At 35.7% G+C, this 21,184-nt stretch overlaps 2 protein-coding genes across 2 annotated transcripts; both read left to right on the top strand.

Annotated features, from left to right (window-relative positions):
- The first annotated feature begins 1,021 nt into the window (after positions 1-1,021).
- LOC120335598 (multifunctional protein CAD-like) lies at positions 1,022-10,096 on the top strand. The gene is made up of 2 exons (XM_039403132.2): positions 1,022-1,242; positions 1,700-10,096. The coding sequence occupies exons 1-2, from the start codon at positions 1,078-1,080 to the stop codon at positions 8,297-8,299; spliced, it is 6,765 nt and encodes a 2,254-aa protein (XP_039259066.2). The 5' UTR covers positions 1,022-1,077; the 3' UTR covers positions 8,300-10,096.
- Positions 10,097-10,775: 679 nt separating this feature from the next.
- LOC120335599 (poly [ADP-ribose] polymerase 1-like) lies at positions 10,776-20,902 on the top strand. Its single transcript, XM_039403133.2, has 15 exons — positions 10,776-11,167; positions 11,553-11,717; positions 12,783-12,920; positions 13,255-13,468; positions 13,698-14,545; positions 14,832-14,912; positions 15,079-15,226; positions 15,780-15,979; positions 16,546-16,629; positions 17,677-17,808; positions 17,890-18,024; positions 18,442-18,562; positions 18,754-18,884; positions 19,296-19,423; positions 19,923-20,902. Exons 1-15 carry the CDS (start codon positions 11,027-11,029, stop codon positions 20,179-20,181), a joined length of 2,925 nt encoding a protein of 974 aa, XP_039259067.2. The 5' UTR covers positions 10,776-11,026; the 3' UTR covers positions 20,182-20,902.
- The last annotated feature ends 282 nt before the right edge of the window (positions 20,903-21,184 follow it).

Genomic DNA, 21,184 nt, shown 5'->3' with positions numbered 1-21,184 from the left:
AACAATAGCCTAGTACTGCTACTGGTTTTGAGTGTATGCAATAAAGCAGTTTGGTAAAAAAAAGGGTTTGAAAGCGCCTTAGATTTTCTAAAATATTGAAATACGGTAGCCGAACAGGAATATGTATTTTAACCTTCCTTGGAGTTCCCTCTCACTGTGCTTCGATGATGTTTTTTAAAATCTATTTTATTATTAAATCTTTTTATGATGATGTTTTGTGGTTGGACACATTATTTATTCAAAACCATGTACAGACAGACAGATAAAAGAGTAAAATTTTTAAATTGAACTTCAAGCTTTTAGTTATACAATAATTTAAAACCTTCGAGTTAATATTTAAAATTAAATATTAAAAATGATTAGCTGAAAAAGATATCTTATTATTTTTATGAATTACAGAATTAATAGAAAATTATATGCGTAAAAAAGATGGTAAGTGATGAGGCGCCACTAAAATTCCTAGTTGTTCCAGCTATAAATATATCAAATTGTCACAACTTTATCGCTCCAGGCTTGAACTGTAGCTGCAACTCCCCATCTTTAGTCAAAAGACCAGTTCCTAATTTTGAATGTTTTGTACAGATTTAGATAAATACTATTTTAAAAAAATTTCATTTTATATTATTTTTATTGGGGTTTCCATTTTTCTTACTACTCAATATTCCTGATATTCTGTTAAAATCAAACATTGTAATCATATACCTAATCAAACTTATTCAAGCTCATCCAGAGATATATTTCACGAATATATTGTATAACCCATTGTCTACTCTAAACTGTTCATTCAAAATCATACATTGTTATTTTCAGTCCTGATTATCTCACTCGTTGAATTTAGTAGACTGTGTCAAGTAATTGTTTCTTTGCTAATGCCTAATGGTAGTAACCATTGTCTGATACAGAAGTGTCATACTAACTAAGATGACTTCTTATCATGTCTGTATTGAGTTTACTGTATTTCTATGCATTACAGAAAAGATGACCAACTAAGATGACTTCTTATCATGGTTGAATTAATTGAACAGAGTTTCTATGCATTACAGAAAATTTTAAAATAGTAGATTAGTTTTGACGATCATGTCCGAGTGCAAAGAAAAGCCAATAACTCTTGTACTTGAAGATGGATCAAAATTTAATGGCTTTTCTTTTGGTGAAGAAGCGGATGTAGCTGGTGAAATTGTATTTCAGACTGGAATGGTTGGATATCCAGAATCTCTTACTGATCCTTCCTATAGAAGACAGGTTAGTTTATGAATAGAATCTAAAAGTTTAATTTGTTAATTATTTGGAAGACAGAGAAATTGACTTATTAAAATGATAGATGATGTTTTACTATACAAGTTTATAAACATGATTGGTTGGTTTCATTGTAATAATGGCCACTCATTGCCCAAATACTGTCGTCTTTTTGCAACATGTATTTGTTGTTGGTTATTGGTACAGTTATCCGAATTCTAAAAAGCTAAAATTTTAAGGGCGCTAGAAGCTGGCACAATGCAGACATCAATATAGAAACTTCCTTCTTCGAAAACATTCACCAGTAAACTGATATGTCTAACCTAGATGAGCATTTTGTATGTATTTTCTGATTTGTTGGAGTCTAATTTTGTTTTTTAAATTCACTAATTTGCAAGTTGAGAACCTTGTTATCTTGTTCTATTCCATTGCATGTTTTAATTTGAGATAATTTATGTTTCAGGTTCTGGTTCTCACCTATCCACTTGTTGGTAACTATGGAATTCCAGCAGATGATGATATAGATGAATATGGACTTGCAAAGTGGTTCGAGTCACAAAAAATACATGTTGCTGCTCTCGTTGTTGGTGAGTGCTGTGAAAAGTATAGCCATTGGTCTGCCAGGCAATCGTTGTCCAATTGGCTAAAAAAGCAGGGAATCCCAGGTATAATGGGCATTGATACAAGACAGCTCACGAAACACATTCGGTCAAAAGGCACAATGCTTTGTAAAGTATTAAAAGGTAATGCTAGTATTAAAGACAGTGAACGCTTGCCATTTTTGGATCCGAACAAAATCAATCTTGTTGCTGAGGTTTCGTCAAACGCCCCAGTTACTTATAATCCAGAAGGAGATGTCCATATTATTGCAGTAGATTGTGGAATAAAATATAACCAAATTAGATGCTTTTGTAAGAGAGGAGCAAAGGTTACAGTTGTGCCGTGGGATTTCAATTTTCAGCAATTGGATCATGATGGACTTTTTCTCAGCAACGGCCCTGGAAATCCGGAAACATGTTTGCCGACTATCGAATATATCAAAACGTCTGTACAACTCAAGAAGCCGAAACCAATTTTTGGAATTTGTCTCGGACATCAGCTACTCGCTCTTGCAATAAATGCTCAAACAAGTAAAATGAAATACGGAAACCGTGGTCACAATCAACCTTGCAAGCTTGAGGGAACAAACAGGTGTTTTATAACATCGCAAAACCATGGATTCGCTGTGGATGCAACTACACTTCCGGATGACTGGTCTGTTCTCTTTACAAATGCAAATGATAACTCAAACGAAGGTATTGTTCACAAAACTTTGCCCTTTTTCAGTTGTCAATTTCACCCTGAGCACATGGCTGGTCCGGAAGATCTTGAAGTGCTATTTGATGTATTTTTAGAGACAGTGAGATTGAACAAAGATGGAGAAAGTGACTCCAAATCTATGTATGAATCCATACATTCCTCTATTGTAGGTAACATTCCGCAACCAGTCACAGAAAAGCCACCACAAAAAGTTCTGATTCTCGGTTCTGGAGGTTTGAGCATAGGTCAGGCAGGCGAATTCGATTATTCTGGTTCGCAAGCAATCAAGGCACTACGAGAGGAGAACATTAGAACTGTTTTGATCAACCCCAATATTGCCACAGTACAAACGACAAAAGGCCTAGCTGATAAAGTATATTTCTTGCCGATTACTCCACAATATGTCGACCAGGTTATAAAAAGTGAAAGACCGGATGGTATATTACTAACTTTTGGTGGACAAACCGGCTTAAATTGTGGCGTTGAATTGCAAAAAAGTGGGATTTTGAAAGAATATAATGTTAAAGTTCTTGGCACGCCTGTTTCTTCTATTGAAATGACAGAAGATAGAAAAGTGTTTGCTGATAAAATGCTTGAAATTGGAGAGAAAGTCGCTCCGAGCGATGCAGCATATAATCTAGAAGCTGCAAGAAAGATCGCAAAGAAGCTTGGTTATCCTGTACTCGTCAGATCTGCTTATGCTCTGGGCGGATTAGGTTCTGGATTTGCAAATGATGAAAGTGAACTTGACAAAATTGTGCAAGCAGCATTTGCTCATACATCTCAAGTGTTTATTGATAAATCTTTGAAAGGTTGGAAAGAAGTAGAATATGAAGTAGTGCGAGATGCTTATGACAACTGTATCACAGTTTGCAACATGGAAAATGTCGATCCTCTCGGCATTCACACTGGGGAATCGATTGTTGTAGCACCTAGTCAGACTCTAACAAATAAGGACTACAATAGACTTCGGACTACAGCAATCAAGTGCATTCGTCACCTCGGTGTCATTGGCGAATGCAATATACAATATGCAGTGAATCCTGAATCTGATGAATTTTATATTATTGAAGTTAACGCCAGACTTTCAAGAAGTTCAGCCTTAGCTAGCAAAGCAACCGGCTACCCATTGGCCTATGTGGCTGCCAAACTTGCCTTGGGAAAATCTTTACTTGAGCTTCGTAACAACGTAACTGAGCAAACTACAGCGAATTTTGAGCCGAGTTTAGATTACTGTGTTGTCAAAATTCCAAGATGGGATTTGAGAAAATTCCACAGAGTTAGCACTAAGATAGGAAGCAGCATGAAGAGTGTCGGTGAGGTAATGGCGATTGGACGATGTTTTGAAGAAGCAATTCAAAAAGCGCTGAGAATGGTTTGCCGAGATTGGAATGGATTTTCATATGATCTTGCGGAAGTTAGTGACGATGATTTATCTACACCGACAGATAAGAGGATTTTTGTGCTCGCTGCTGCACTCAGAGCTGAATATAGCATAGATAAGTTATATGACTTGACTAAAATCGATAGATGGTTCTTGCACAAATTTCAAAATATCATTAACATGACAAGGGTTCTTGAAGGTTACAAGTACGTTGCATCTCTGCACGATGATTTTCAACCAGTACCAAAAGAAATACTACTTCGGGCAAAACAGTTAGGATTTTCTGACAAGCAAATAGCTGTTGCAAACAAATCAACAGAAAACTTCATACAAAAATGTCGTAAAGAGTATAAAATATCTCCGCATGTGAAATGTATTGATACTTTGGCCGCAGAATGGCCAGCAGTTACAAATTATCTCTATTTGACATATAATGCGAATGAAAGTGATACCGATTTTCTGGGTGGTCATATCATGGTAATTGGTTCTGGTGTATATCGCATAGGTAGCAGTGTGGAATTTGATTGGTGTGCTGTACAATGTATCACTGAACTGCGAAAACTGGGATATAAAACAATCATGTTGAATTGCAATCCTGAGACTGTAAGCACTGATTATGATGTTTGTGACAAGCTATATTTTGAGGAAATCACGCTTGAAATTGTGATGGATATCTACGAAAAAGAGCAGCCGGAAGGTGTCATCCTTAGCATGGGAGGTCAATTGCCAAACAATATTGCAATGGGGCTTCACAGACAGCAAGTAAGAATTTTGGGATCATCTGCTGAATCAATCGACAATGCTGAAAATCGATTTAAATTTTCGAGAATGCTGGACAATGTCAATATTAGTCAGCCACAATGGAAAGAGTTGACAACAGCTTCCTCTGCAGAAGAGTTTTGTGATCTTGTGGGATATCCTTGCCTTGTAAGACCGTCCTATGTTCTCAGTGGTGCTTCCATGTCTGTTATTCACTCACCTAACGAACTGAAAGAATATCTTATAAATGCGGGCCAGGTTTCTAAAGAACATCCGGTAGTAATATCTAAATTTATTTTGGAAGCCAAAGAAATAGACGTAGACGCTGTTGCCAAAGATGGAGAGGTGATTGCAATGGCAGTTTCAGAACACGTAGAAAATGCTGGCGTGCATTCTGGTGATGCAACATTGGTCACACCACCTCAGGATCTGAACGAAGCAACTCTAGAAAAGATTGATCAAATCGTCTGTGCCATTGGTATTGAGCTCGAAGTGAATGGCCCTTTCAATTTGCAACTCATAGCAAAGGATAATGAGTTGAAAGTTATTGAGTGTAATGTTCGTGTATCAAGGTCATTTCCTTTTGTATCTAAGACTCTGAATTATGATTTTGTTGCAGCTGCAACTAAAGTAATGGTGAATCACCCAGTTGAAACTGTAGGTTGTGTACTGGAGGCAGAAAGAGTTGGTGTGAAAGTTCCTCAATTCTCTTTTGCTAGATTAGGTGGCGCTGATGTGATGCTGGGTGTTGAAATGGCATCTACAGGTGAAGTTGCATGTTTTGGAAGCAGCAGGGAAGAGTCTTATTTAAAAGCGCTGCAGAGCACTGGATTCCGAATGCCAAAGAAAAATATTTTCTTGTCAATTGGAAGTTACAAACACAAAGCTGAACTTCTACCATCAGTCCGATTATTGCATAGAATGGGGTATTGCCTTTTTGGTAGCCTTGGTACTGCTGACTTTTACAGTGAACATGGAATTGAAATTAAATCAGTTGATTGGCCTTTTGATGAAGCAAGTGTCAGAGGTAGTTCTGACCAGCAGCTGTCAATAATGGACCGTTTAGCTGACAACCAATTTGATCTTGTAATTAATTTACCCATGCGAAATGGCGGTTCAAGGCGCATTTCATCGTTCATGACGCATGGATATCGGGCTCGTAGAATGGCCGTCGAATATTCTATTCCTCTAATAACGGATGTAAAATGTGCGAAACTGTTTGTTCAAGCTTTGAGAGATGTTGGTGGTGAACCGAAAGTTCAACCCCGTCTTGACTGCATCACTTCCCGCATGTTAATTAAACTTCCTGGTCTTATAGATGTGCACGTCCATGTACGAGAACCTGGACAAACTCATAAGGAAAAATATTCAACTTGTACAGCAAGTGCTTTGGCTGGTGGAATCACCATGATCCTAGCAATGCCTAATACCAGTCCTGCAGTGATTAATGAAGAAACCATAAAACTTACCAAAAGCCTTGCTCAAGATGGTGCGCGATGTGACTATGGAATTTACATGGGAGCAGCGAAAGAAAATGCCTTGGATGCCGCGAGTGCAAGTGAATATGCAATCGCCCTTAAAATGTATTTGAATGACACTTTCACTACGCTAAAAATGGATAACATGACATACTGGATAAAGCATTTTGAAGCGTGGCCTAAAAATCTTCCGATTTGCGTTCATGCTGAAAGGCAAACAATGGCTGCTGTATTATGGTTAGTGGAACTGTACACAAGGCCTGTGCATTTTTGTCATGTTGCTCGCGCAGAAGAAATACAGATGCTTCGCTTGGCTAAAGATCGTGGTTTACCCATTACTTGCGAGGCCGCACCACACCACTTATTCCTGACTGAGGATGACCTGGACACCATAGGTCATGGACGAGGTCGTGTTTGTCCATCACTCGGCACAAAAGCAGATCAGGATGCGTTATGGGAAAATTTGGACATTATTGACTGTTTCGCGACGGATCATGCTCCACATGCAGTTTCTGAAAAGGATAGACAGCAACCATTGCCACCACCTGGATTCCCTGGGCTTGAAACTATGCTACCGCTCCTGCTAAATGCAGTAAATGAAGGGCGATTAACCCTTGAAGACTTAATTTTAAGATTGCACACTAATCCAATGAAAATTTTTAACTTGGCTTCACAACCCAATACCTATGTTGAAGTAGACATGAATGAAGAATGGATCATACCATCTGAGATGCCGTTCACTAGATCTAAATGGACACCATTTGCTGGTATTAAAGTGAGAGGTGCCGTAAAGAGGGTTGTCTTACGTGGAGAGGTTGCATATATTGATGGTAAGGTCCTTTCACGTCCAGGTTCTGGCATGGATGTTAAAAAGACTACTCAACCACCCCCAGTGGTTTCAAATGTACCGAAAACTACAGCCTTGAAGGTTTCTGTTCCAGAAATGCCTTTTACTACTCAGCAAATTAGCCCCAGGCCCGGTACTTCTGAAGGGCAACTCGGATTACCACCTAAAGTACATAGAGTATCAGAACCACCTAGTGGCCTACCAATACCACATTTTGGACCAGTCGGTGATGCAGGTTCTGGTTTATTGATGACAAAGAGAATTGAAAGTGACAAAGGTATGACACCTCAAAATGCAAATGTGCTTAGGGGAGCTATATTGGGAAGTGGAGGAATATCGGGTAATTTGGAAGGTAAACTTCATCCTCAACATGGTTTGGTTGGTTCTGATGTATTGAAGGTTTCCCAATTCACCAAAGAACAACTTCACCATTTATTCAATGTGGCTCATGCTCTTCGTAACATGGTACAAAGAGAGAAATATCTCGGAAACATTCTAAGCGGACGAGTTATGGCATCTTTGTTTTACGAAGCCAGCACGAGAACAATGTGCTCTTTTCATGCTGCAATGCATCGCTTAGGTGGATCCGTTATTGCAATGAACAAAGCGTCATCATCTGTGTTAAAAGGTGAATCTTTAACCGATTCTGTGCAAGTCATGTCTGGTTATTCTGACATCATTGTGTTGCGCCATCCAGAACCAGGAGCTGTAGAAAGAGTTGCAAGGCACGTCAGAAAACCTGTCATCAGCGGGGGAGATGGAGTTGGAGAACACCCTACTCAAGCTTTGCTTGATGTCTTCACTATTCGAGAAGAACTTGGAACAGTCAATGGAATGACTATAACCATGGTTGGAGATTTGAAGAATGGTCGGACTGTTCATTCACTTGCTCGTTTGCTAACTTTGTATCGTGTCAGTCTTCGCTATATTTCTCCAGAATCATTGGAAATGCCTAAAGACACTTGCGACTACGTCACATCCAGAGGAATTCCACAACGTGTTTATTCGTCTCTTGAAGAAGCTTTGCCTGATACTGATGTTCTGTACATGACTAGGATTCAAAAAGAACGTTTTCAGTCGAACGAAGCATATGAAAAAGCAGTCGGAAAATTTGTGCTCACTCCACATTTGATGACAAAAGCTAAGCAAAACATGGTGGTCATGCACCCACTACCAAGACTTGGTGAGATCAAAGAATCTGTTGACAGTGATCCTAGAGCTGCTTACTTCCGCCAGGCCGAGTGTGGACTGTATATCAGAATGGCATTGTTGTGCATGGTTCTTGGAAAGTATTGATTGTAAATCTTTTGATAAACCTGACATTTTTATCATTGTGTCTCTTCCCTTGCTTTTTTCTGTAGATATTATGTCTTTTTGTTGCTAATGTTTGAATTTGTAAGATGAGTTGTGATAATCATTAAAAAGATTGATTGTGAACAAATTTGAAATCTAATGTAACCATTTTTTGATCAATCATACTCGAAGGCAGTCATGATAATGTCATATGATATTTCATCTTAGTTTGTGTTTCTTATGCGGAATTTTATAACTCTTCACTTTTTACATGGTTATGATCATTTTGACCTAGTTTGTGTATTTCTGCCATTTTCAAGTCTTCTGCAATGGAACAAAATAATTGCCATATTTTGACATTGATTTTCTGTGGAAATTACACAAGTGTTATATCTTTTTTAGTGTATACATTGTAACCGCTAATCTAAATGCGGTAGAGCATCCAAAAAGTTAACTATATGTATCTACTGAATGTCATAAATGGCAACAATAATTACCAAAACTGAAATTTGATTTAGGCTGTGGCCAAAAAATACATTCCAACCACAAAATATTAGTATCTGTTTTTGTAAAGACAAACTAAATGTGTGAACCCTTGAACTTTACTTCTTTTATTACGGCCTTTGTGTAAACAGTCTACCCTCGAATTTGAAATTTCATGACGACCAAAAATACTAAAACTGTGTGCCTAGTTCAAGTGTAATCATTAAATAAAGATAATTTGATAATATATCATCTCTGCGAATTTGTTCCCCAATCATATCATTACCATCCTTTACTCCCATTATTTCAAAATATTTACCTGAATGATAATTGGACGAAATCAAATCATCAACGGAAATAATGAAAGCAAATGCTGCCTCGCACCATATGGTACTTAATATTTCATTACATTATGTTTAAAAGTGTAATATTGCTTTTGCATCAAATAATGAATTGCCATGTCCAAAACTTTTCTCATATTTCAATTTTTTCCACCTGCCATGACCAAAATAGTGTCAGAAATTTCCATTTCAGTATGCTGCTTTGTGTTTAAATTTTTCTCCCAAGGGCAGGCAGCAAAACCGTAATGATTGTTTTGATTCAAGTAGTACATTATTGGTAGGATTAAAAGTAGAAAATGGTGATGCAACAAAATGTCAAATTTGTTATTAATTTCAATTGAAAGCACATGATATCCAAGCAAAAATCTGATTAGGATCTACCACCTGGCTGAGAAAAGCTGATAACATGACATGAAAACATTAGTGCAAATCACAAATTCTGGTCCTAGTCAGCCTTTGGATTAGTTTAGTATCCAATTGAATGGACTAAACTGGTATTATAGAAATTTTGTGTAAGAAAATTTTGTTTTTTGAACCATTTTTTTTGAATACTCATCAACATGATGGTGAAAATTAATGAGCCAATAAAAAAGTCTTAATATGTTACCCAAATGTGATATTATGTGAAATACCTTGTTTCATGACTTGACCAAATATTCGCATTTTGTAGTAGGGTATTGGTTTCTTATTATTGTGTGAATAATATTGAGACAATATATTGGTAATATCTTACCAATGAACGTGAAATAAGTTTGAATGTTTTGATATTACATGGAAAAGTTATCATTAGGTCCTATCTGACTCTTAATGTGAATCAACACAGGCCAATATTGCATTCATTACAAATAATTCTTCCACAATAGAGCTTTTGCAATATTTACAAATTTTCCACTGCTGCTATTGCTTCTGCCAATTTTTCTATGCTTGCCAACTGTGTGAATTTGTTATCAAATTTTTTTTCTGCATCTCTTGTCATTTCTTTGGTAGTTTCAAACCTCATCGATATGCGGGTGAGGACAAATAGCTGAAAGAAGTGTAGAACTAATGTACGCTTCATCATCGTTTTCTTGTAAGGCTGTATTTAGACTGCATAGTGCAAATGAATTCAAATTAGGAAAGCTTAAGTATGGCTATCTTTAAGGATGATGCTGTTCGCAAGTTCGATTTCAGAAATTTGGATACCGACTGTGTACTGTAGAGCTTGGTGCTCAATGCCACTTCATGTACATTCCCCGATGACTGAAATAATTTTGTGGCTTTTTCGTTTGGGAGTAGCCTATACAAATAGCGATTTTTTTCGATACAAATTTGAATCATCTACAGGGTATGTGCCACCTTTGCGCTAGTCGTCTCCATTTGCTCAAAATAGAAACTCTCTTCGAAACGAATCACGCATAGTATATACCGTAGGTCAGGATAGCTGACTGGAAAGACGAGATTCATATTTGTTATACTCTTCAGGTCCATGAATTAAAATCGAATCTCTAGTTAGACTACCTATCCCACGTCCAACGTTGATTTGAAGTGAGTGGCTTGCCGTAGCCTGCCATGTTATTGGGCGGTTTGTCATATTTCTTTTCCTCTGATAGATATGGAAATAATTCCGTTTGCGAAGCCGCATCACCTCTAGGTCGCCAGGGTATTTTTTGTTAAACGTTCGTTCAAGACTAGACGTTTCGGCCCACGCGTAAAGAATATTTTGAGAGCGCTTATTTGTAACATCATCTTAGGGTGAGTTGTCGCGAGGCGGGAATGTAAATAAGGCGCTTAACACGTGACCAGTGTGTCAACACGTGCCGACATCAGCCGGTTTGTGTTATTGTTTTGCATCTTCAAATTGCTGCATATGCAGAAATACCTAATACTGTAAAAGGAGTTTGTTTAGGCTGTGTTTTTGGTACTTGATATGGAAGTTAAACAAGATTACGACTATGCTGCTGAATATGCAAAAAGCAACAGATCACAGTGCAAAGGATGCAAAAGTTTGATAGCAAAAGATTCTCTCAGAATCGCGTTGATGGTTCAATCTCCCTTTTATGATGGAAGGGTAACTGTTTGTTTTCTGAATTGAATGTAAGAAAAAAGATTGTAACCTACCGAATTCGTTTATCTAATTACTAGCCTACATTGCTAATGAGGCGAAGTAGCCTACACATCCAGAATTAATACTGAATACCGGAATATTGTATTCTGGTATCGCTGTACTGCTGTATGACAAATTCTATCCGAGTAATACCAAATAACTGAATGAAGGAATTCAACAAACTATTACCCCTGTCATGCCAACTACAGGTCTTGGTCAATTCTTTGTTTTATCTTTAAAACATAATATTGACTGAATGTAATCAATGTAGGCTATCTAAAATACTTTATTGCAGTATTGGCTTGAATTTGAGGTTAATTTATTAAATTACATAAAAATTTTGTTTCAGCAACCCAATTGGTATCACTATTCGTGTTTCTTTGGAAAATGTCGTCCAACGAATACTGAAGAAATAAAAAATTTCAACAGTTTACGATTTCCCGATCAAGAAAAAATACAGGCTCAAATTGACGGTTTTGCTAGTGGTGCGAAAACTAGTAAAAAAGGACCAAAGGTACTTGAATTGCATGATTCAGAATGATACAATTCATGGAAAATTGGTAGCCGAAATTATGTTCGGGTTTATTATTGACTGACTATTGTACATATCGTCGTTGTGCCGTACCTCTTTGTCCTGTGTATTGTACTGAAGTTTTTTCGTATATTTCATGTCTGTTGTCCTACTATAATGAATCAGTCTTAGGTCAGTAAGGTCTCGAACATATATCCCGTCTCTGTTATATCCTTTAATTATTTTTGAGGCAAATAAGCAAACATGCGATACCTTTCCCCAGACTGGATTCCATGGCAGATGCACGCCCGAGGGCGCTAGCGCTCAACAAAAATGCACGCGAGCGAATTCAATTCTGCACGCCGAAAATTTGCAATTGCTCACCAATGTAAATCGGTTTAAATAGTTTTTAAATCAATAATCTAGTAATAGAAAGATGCCAAAAAATTACAACTTCACAATTGTCGACTAGTACTAGCTTGCAAGATTTGGCATGACCGAAAAATGCGAAGCAAAAAACCGTATCGTGTTGAATGAGAAAGATCGCCTCCTCACCGTCGCTGGCCAGTTATGGCTTTGATTCAGCGTATTTTTTTATACAATAATTTTACACGGATGTACTGAACAGTACCGGTATATAAAGTCGCACAAACACTCTCAAAATTAGTGACAATAATATAGAAATAATGTTTGGGGTCAAAGGTCAAACGTCCATTTTTGCTATGATTCAACATATTTTGTATCCAATACCGGTAATTTTACGCGGATGTATTGGAAGGTATCTTAGGTCGAAGTCAGTTTCACGCGGGCGCAGTTGTTTTGCACGCCGTGAGCTATAATTGCACGCCCGAAATTCGTATTTGCACGCGGGAATTTCTGATTGCACGCCCGATTTCTCCTTCAAAAAGGCCATGAAATCCAGACAGGACCTTTCCTACTGCTTTATATAATGAGAATAACAGCAATGAGAATAAAAGGCCTACAGTATATTGCAATTTATTTCTGACATTGGAGTATATTTGTTATCGCTGTTGTTTATTATTTCCATTTTACTTCTTATGTTATCAGATAATCTCAAAAACACTCAAGGATTTTGTGGTTCAGTATGCAACATCGAGTCGAAGTACTTGCCGAGGTTGTGATAATAAAATTGAAAAGGATGAAATTAGATTATCTCACAAGGAGAAACATCCAGAAAAACCGCAGGTTCCATATTTAAATATGTTGACAAGCTTAAATTTGTGCTATAATTAGTTAACCATTCAGTTGCTTGGCTGGAATTTCTCTTTATCTTGGAGCCACAGAAAAATGGCAAAATACTACCTGTTGTTCATGATACACAACAAATCAATTTACTATTTGTTTGAGGAAAGGAGGAAAATTTTCTACACAAGCGGAAATTTTATAAAATTTCACTTCGCCAAACTGTTTTTTCCTGATGTTTGATTATACATTTAGCAGATAATTAGTTTTGGGGTTGTTTAAATCAGTCCATCAACTTCCATGTATATTATTTTTAAAATATATTTTTTTTACCCAGCTGGGATTGGTAGATAGATGGCATCATGTTGGATGCTTTCTCAAAAAGAAAGATGACATGGGATGGCAGCAACATTTCACTGCAGAAATGTTAACAGGTTTTAATGGATTAGATGCTGAAGACAAAGCCAGCATTAGGAAATTATTAGCACCTAAGGAGAAACGATCTAAATCAAAAACAGATGCGAGCGCTGCCTCATCTGCCTCTGCTCCAGGTGAACAAAAAATCTGCTTCATAGTGGACAAAAAATTATGGCTTGTCATATTATTCGGGTCAATCTATGTTGGTTCCTTGTAAATAACTCAAATTCTCAGGATTAGTAATGCCTCCTATATTCAATTTTGAATGGAAAGATAGAGCCTATCTTTGAATATGGACAAATTCTTTATTGACAAGAAAGATATTTGTTATCAATTCCACAATTGCATAAAATATTTTTACAGATCCTGCTAAAGAGGAATTGAAAAAGAAAATGAAGAGTCAGTCAATATTGATGTGGAAGAACATTGACAAATTGAAAAAACTCGATATGAGGAAAGATGAATTAATTAGATTGCTAGAATACAATAAACAAAGAGTACCAACTGGAATCGATGCCATTTATCTCGCTATTGGTGATGGAATGACTTTTGGTGCTCTTCCACTTTGTCCAGAATGCAAAGGAAATTTAGTTGTTGGAAGCCACGATTATCACTGTACAGGACAGATTTCAGAATGGACAAGTTGTAGTTATAGCACAACTGAGATTGTGAGAAATCAATGGTCATTCCCAAAATATGCTAAAGAAATGGATGATTTTTTTAGCAAGTATAAATACAAAAAGCTGGATAGGGTGTTTCCACCGAGAGCTGCACCGTTACCACTGAAACAAAAGAAGGTGTTGCTGATTGGAAAATTATCAACCTCTAAAAGTGATATCAAAGCTTTGTTGGAGAAATTGGGGGGTGGTGTAACCACTACTTTGGGGAAGGCTTACTTCTGTATCAGCACCAAACAAGAAGTTCAAGCAATGGGAAAAAAGATTTCTGATGCTCGAGTGCAAGATGTTTTTGTTGTTTCGGAAGAAATCATTACAGCGCTTGAAAGTCAGACCTCTCCACAACCTTTGATCACTTTTCTCAAAAAATATTCCATTGCTGAATGGGGAACGGAACAAACAGATCGAGGTGGTGGTAAAAGGGCATTAGAAGAGGAAAAATATGAAACAAATGCCAAAAAAATCAAAATGGTTGTTAAGTCCGGTGCAGCTGTCGACCCTAAATCTGGCCTGGAGGATCGTACTCATGTTATGGTAAGCATGGATTTAACGTAGGTATTCCAGGCATTTATTGAGATTAGTTTGGTAAGTTTATTCATTTTTGCAATTTACTCTCATTTGGAGGAGAATAAGAGCTTAGTTTTGAGTAAACATACAATATTGCTCGATTAGACCTATAATATTTTTTTATCATGTGACAGGGATTATATGCAGAGAGAAGCATTTTTTACTCAATAATAACAAGAATTTATGATTCTTATGTACACTTCATATCCATATCATATCATTTTATAGCTTTTTACTAATGATGTTTAAACAGGTCAAAGGAGATTTGAAATACACTGCAACACTTGCAATGGTGGACATGAAACATGGATCTAACTCCTACTATAAACTTCAGGTAAGTTATTTTGTATTCATTACTTGAAGAGAAAAGCAAATTTTTCTTAACCACAACAAAAATTTTAAAAAGAACAACAACAACGACAAATTATCTGATCAAGATATGAATTGACTTTTTTTTAAATAAGGTAGTTGGCTATATCGTTTTAAATTATTTCTTGCAGTTACTTGAGTCTGACTCTGGGAAAAGGTTTTACGTATTTCGATCATGGGGTCGAGTGGGTACATCTATTGGAGGAACGAAGCTTGACAACTTTTATTCTGCAGAAAATGCAATTATCAATTTCCGAGAATTATATCTAGAAAAAACAGGTATATTTTATAAATTCGTGGAAATATTCATGAATATTGTGTTACTTCCACTGTGAGAGGAAAATATGGGCTAGAGGATTTTTGGACTGGTTCGCTGGAATGGTAATTCATCTCATGGGATAAGTATGCTCAAACCAACCTTTCGGACATAGCAAAAAATTTTGGACAAAAATACTAGTCTTCATAATCAATCAACTTCACAAAGCGACTAAATTTAAAAATTTTAATCAAATTACATCTACATCACGATACTGTTGAGATATGGCTGTTTGAAATAAGTGTTTAAATATATATACGACTTTGAATTTGGACTGGCAGGAATGTTAAGATAAACACTTATTTGATTGGTTTTCCAATTTTTACAGGTTCATAAAATTAAGGAAATATGTTGTGAGACTTCAATTGCTTGATGATCATTTTTCAGACTAGACCATTCTAAATTTTTTTTTAAATGACGAATTTAAATTCCAAATATCTTTAACTGAATTGATCGGATGTCAATTTATTTTCACTTCACTACTCTTGAATCGCCATTTTTATATTTTTAATCTAGGTAATAATTTTGGAACAAAAAATTTTCAAAAGTTTCCGAGGAAATTTTATCCACTCGAAATTGATTACGGAGAAGATGACGAAAAACTGAAAAGCTTACAAAGTGCAGGAAATAATTCGAAACTACATGATGAAGTTCAGAAAATTATCAAAATGATTTTTGATATTGAGAAAATGAAACGAGCGATGGTGGAATTTGAGGTTCGATTTAGTTTGATTCATGTGAAATCAAACGATTCTAAAAATTATTTGAAGTAAAATTTGATTTAAACTGCAAGGTGGCAGGCTACCTATAGACCAAACCAAAGGAGTGTTGTTGGAGTATTACAGCTATAGCATCTCGAGTCTGAATTCTAAATCCTGGACTCAAACTTTTCGAACTCTGGCATCAAAATTTCCAACTTTGCCTAGGGCTAGTTATACTTATGTTGAGTCAAGATTATTCAAATATTCCTTTTTATTGTTGGTGATTTCAGGCAGTTATTGTAACTTGCGGCCTTGTTCATGGTGAATCTGTTACAAAGAAATAGACGAAAACAACTACATAGTCAATTTAAATTTTTTCGAGAATTATTTTTATTCGAATTCTCACAGTGTTTAACTGAGAACCTTTTTTTAATTTTTTCAAAACTTGCATTGTTTAGAATAGCATTGTTTTGCTATTAAAGTCCTGCATACCTTTAGTAGACTTCTAAAGAAGGATTACTTACAAATATGTGAAGTAATAGAATATTTGAACCATTCAATATTTTTCATTCATAATCCAGATTGATCTGAATAAGATGCCATTGGGTAAACTCAGCAAACGACAAATGCAAACGGCCTATTCTGTTTTACAAGAAGCTTCAGAGGTGATTTTTTACCTATTTAGTACTGTAGTTCTTATTTCTAAATTTCTCAGCTATGTGAAAAACAAATCGGTTATCGGATCTATCCAAAAATATTTACATTCAATATTTTAAGATATTAATTTCAAGAATAATTTAGAAAAGTTTTGTATGACTAATTACTGTATCATTGACCAAAAATACCGTATCATATACCAACTACCGAGCAAATCATTGTTTCTCTCATCCTTTCTGCATTTCCAAATTCAAACTCATTGAATATGCATTGGCTTATCTAATGAACATGAACTAATTTAGAAAATATTCAACATCCCATATTCAAGAATAATATTACATAACGTATTCAGAATAGTAGATTATATATTTGATTTTGAAAATCAGTGCTACCCTACCAGGAATAGAAGATAAAATGCATGGTAAAGAATTATAGTGATTATACTATTATTCTAATCGATAAAAACCTGATAAAAATAAGAGGAAATATTTTGGTGACATGTCTATAATTTTCAATAATATTTCGATCCTAATTGCCATGTCTTTGTTGAATGATCCATTGATGTACTTTTTGATTTCTTCCAATGTCTGAGTTTGAAATGCAGACTGATCTGACTTAAATCAGGTCATTCTAGTACTTAAAGTAGCCTGGTGACCTTATTTGTCCTTAAGTGAACATTGATTCCATTTTGATCTGGGATTACAAAAGAATGTAATGCTCAAATATCAGAACATCAAATGTGAATGACCTACAAATGACTAATATGTCCACTGTAATGTCAGCAAAATTTCTGCCAAATGTGAGAAAAAAATATTGGAATGCCATATTCACTGTTAGGTTCTCTGAATTACAAAAATCAGCAAATCTGGTTGAAATACCAGGCTCTGAAAAAGTATAAAAATCAGAAAAATAATAACCATTTGATGACAACTATCTTCAAGAACTGAAAATTTAAAATTGATTGATCCATTAATTGTGGAGGAAAGCGATTTTTAACAATCCATAGGTATAGCCTACTCCACAACCAATAACCTCAACACAATAATTTCTTTCAGTTGATTGACAGAGGAGAGCTGACAGGACCGAAGATTCTAGATTGTTCGAATCGTTTTTATACTTTGATTCCTCACGATTTTGGAATGAAGCAACCTCCAATGCTTGATAACTTGGACCTGATAAAATCAAAGGTTATTTTACTATTTTTTTATTATATTTTAGCTTGGTAAAGAGAGTACTTGGAAATTACCGCTGTATTTATTTGTTATTAGGTGGAAATGATAGATAATTTGCTTGATATAGAGGTGGCATATAATTTATTGCAAGGAGATAAAGACGTCAAGAAAGAAGATGAAGAAGTGGATCCACTTGATGTTCAATACCAAAAATTACAATGCGAAATCAAGGTAATTTTTAAGGAAAGTTCATGGTATCTTATCTTTAAATTATCTCTAAATTATAAATCTTCAAATTGTGAAGTGGCCCTGTATTTGACAGAATATGAGGGCTTGAATTGGGAAAAACTAATCATTCTGGGTGGGATTACAGAAGTGAAGAAACATCTGGTTAGAATGATCACATTGCATCAAAATAAATGCATCAAAATATATCAATATCATCACTATTATTAATAAATGTCTCAAGGAAACTTAAACTAATGAAGTAAATTATTCAGTTTTTGCCATTTCTCGATTATTGTAAAATTTTTATAACTTTATGTGATTGGGGACATTTATCTTCATTGCTCGCAACAACGCTGCGCAATACTTACTACGAAGCGGGTCAAGCTTCAAAAACTAACTGTTGTGAAATTTGAATTGTAGCCTCTGGAAAAAGATCATGACATGCACAAAACTATTGTGAAAATGGTAAAGAACACTCATGCCAAAACCCATTCAGGATATTCTCTTGAAGTGGAGCAAGTTTTTGAAGTTGACAGGAAAGGTATGTTGAATTTTATATCGGTTATTGGTTAGTTGACACATGCTAGTCACTGTCTAGAAAATTCGTCATGGTAGATATTTTTGTAATTTCGTTTCAAAAAAATAAGAAAAACTATGTTGTTTGTACATTTCATGATACACATTGTATGAAATATCATTTTAAAAACTTTTCATGAAACTATATGAATACAGGAGAGCGCACAAGATTCAAGCCATTTAAAAGTCTTCCCAACAGACGACTGCTATGGCACGGATCTCGTGTCACAAATTATGCTGGAATTTTATCACAAGGGTTGAGAATCGCTCCACCTGAAGCACCTGTGGTAAGTTGTTCCCGGATTCAAAAAACTATCCGAGAATAAGAGTGATTAAACAGTATGTATCCAACTTATTGTGAGACCTTGAGAATTATTCCAAAACTAGATTCATCAGGATAAAGGTTTGTAATTATGGCTCTGGTGTTGGTAGGGAAATTAACACTAGACTACCTACCACAGTTATTAATATTAAAGCAGTCAATTTATTGTGTGTAAAATGTACCTTGGCTCGACTCCAATATCAGCAAAACCACGCCATGCCAGGACTTTTTAAGAAAACAAATATTCTAATGTCAAACAAACAGTCTCATAGTCAGTAGTCAGAATGCCTCATTAAAATTTATATCATGATTTAAGGTTTGATAAGTCAAAGATTGAAAACTACTTTTTATTTGCAAAACAATTTTTTTATTTCAGACCGGATATATGTTTGGAAAAGGTATATATTTTGCTGACATGGTGTCAAAAAGTGCGAACTATTGCAATTGTTCTCATTCCAATCCCACTGGTCTCCTTCTACTTGCTGAGGTTGCTCTTGGAAACATGTAAGTATTGTTTCACCTAACAGCCAGCTACACCACACAAATGTGTCAGGTTTCATAGAAAAAAAAATCTATTTTTTGCAACTCAGAAAAAAAAATTTATTTTTGGCAACTCAGAAAAAAAAATAGCTTTGTATACAACTAGAAAAATTTACTAAAAATTTAATGTAGCCTAGTGCTGTTGGTGTTTTTTCAAACTCCACTTTTCTATGGATGCATATTGACAAGATTCCAAACATCTTTCACTATTTAAAAGTGTAGGTGAACCCTTTTAAATCTGTTTTTACAAAAAAAATTATTTACAAAAATTTATCAATTCATAAATGTCAGTGACCTTCAATCCAGATCACAGCGGAATTAATTACTCTTCTTTTTAGGCATTGGTCTTGGTTGTTAGCCATCAGATATTATTTGACTGTTCACTACAAAACAGGGATGCATATTGACCAACTCGCTATTAAAAAAATATCAAAATAATTATATAAACCATAAATAATTTAAGGTATGAACTGAAAGATGCTATGAACGTGATGAAGCTACCAAAAGGGAAGCACAGTGTCAAAGGTGTTGGATCAACATCTCCTGACAGTAATCATGACTTAATTTTGGAAGACGGAACCGTTGCACATTCTGGCACTGGAGTCGACACAAACATAGACCGATCATCTCTTCTCTATAATGAATACATCGTCTATGACACTGCCCAAGTTAATCTGAAATATTTGGTCAAGACCAAGTTTAATATGCAAAGCAGATGGTGAGAGTCTAAGTGCTTTGCGAAGTAGAATTTCTGGAAGCTTTTCATGCATATTCTGCAAATACTATTTGAATGCAATTTTGTTATTATTCATCCACTGACAAGAATTCGATGAACAGCAATATTTTTCTCACTAGTTCTGTAGCCTGATATGATATTACCATGATGTAGTGAGGTAGTATTGCATAATATTTTGGTTGATTTTCAGTATGCTGTATAAGTGTATATTTGACCTGGTAACTAGCTTAAACAATGATTTATCTAAGTACTAGGAATCGTTGACACAGGAATGAATGGATTTTGTATTGTCAACTGTTAATTCTGTGAATATTTACAAACGGTGAGACTTGAGTGAAATTTTGACTACGATTCGTATTTCAACGAAAGACGCCAGAGCTCAAGAGAGTCAAATTTTGATTATAAAAAATATTGATCATGCAAGCCTTGTTGAAAACGTTTGGTAAAATTAATGCTTTTTGTGTTTTACCAGTATGTTTTGTTACTATAGAAAGTCTGCAAAACTCTGCAGCCCTGGTTGTGCTTGCAGCTGTGCAAGATAACTTCTTTTTGCCAAAAATTTCTGTAAATAATCCACTGTCATTTCGTTCTTGGCTTATCATGTCTTATGCTAATGCTGCCAATGTAAGAGAGGTTTTCACCTTTCTTCAAAAAAACTTGATCTTTCGGAATTCAATTCATTGCAATAAATTCTTTTCCTAAGCCAATTATGGTAGTGTCGGGGAAGTTGCGGAGATGAAGTCAAGAAATTCAACTCTTTGTAGTCTTAGAAGGCACTACTGCGGTTATCAGGTTATTTCTGAAGAAGACTGCAAGCGTGAGTGTTAAAGGCACTGGCTATATGTCCTCTGAGGTGTTTCCTCTTCACCCAATGGAGCTTGCTGTGGATCTTCTCAGTGGGGGCGTGCCAAACTATTCTGCTGCCTGGGGCAAATAATTCGGGGATAATTAAATTATAGATGTTATTTATACATGGGAATGAACAAATT

This window comes from Styela clava, chromosome 2 (assembly GCF_964204865.1).
Source record: "Styela clava chromosome 2, kaStyClav1.hap1.2, whole genome shotgun sequence".
NCBI classification, from domain to species: domain Eukaryota; kingdom Metazoa; phylum Chordata; class Ascidiacea; order Stolidobranchia; family Styelidae; genus Styela; species Styela clava.
The sequence above is the reverse complement of the archived record's forward strand: the minus strand, read 5'-3'. Positions and strand labels throughout refer to the sequence as shown.

Coding starts and splice junctions, on each gene's coding strand:
- LOC120335598 (XM_039403132.2), top strand. CDS start 1,078: ATGTCCGAGTGCAAAGAAAAGCCAATAACTCTTGTACTTGAAGATGGA. Junction 1,243..1,699: donor ATCCTTCCTATAGAAGACAG/GTTAGTTTATGA, acceptor TTTATGTTTCAG/GTTCTGGTTCTCACCTATCC.
- LOC120335599 (XM_039403133.2), top strand. CDS start 11,027: ATGGAAGTTAAACAAGATTACGACTATGCTGCTGAATATGCAAAAAGC. Junction 16,630..17,676: donor TTTTACAAGAAGCTTCAGAG/GTGATTTTTTAC, acceptor AATTTCTTTCAG/TTGATTGACAGAGGAGAGCT. Junction 19,424..19,922: donor GAGGTTGCTCTTGGAAACAT/GTAAGTATTGTT, acceptor AAATAATTTAAG/GTATGAACTGAAAGATGCTA.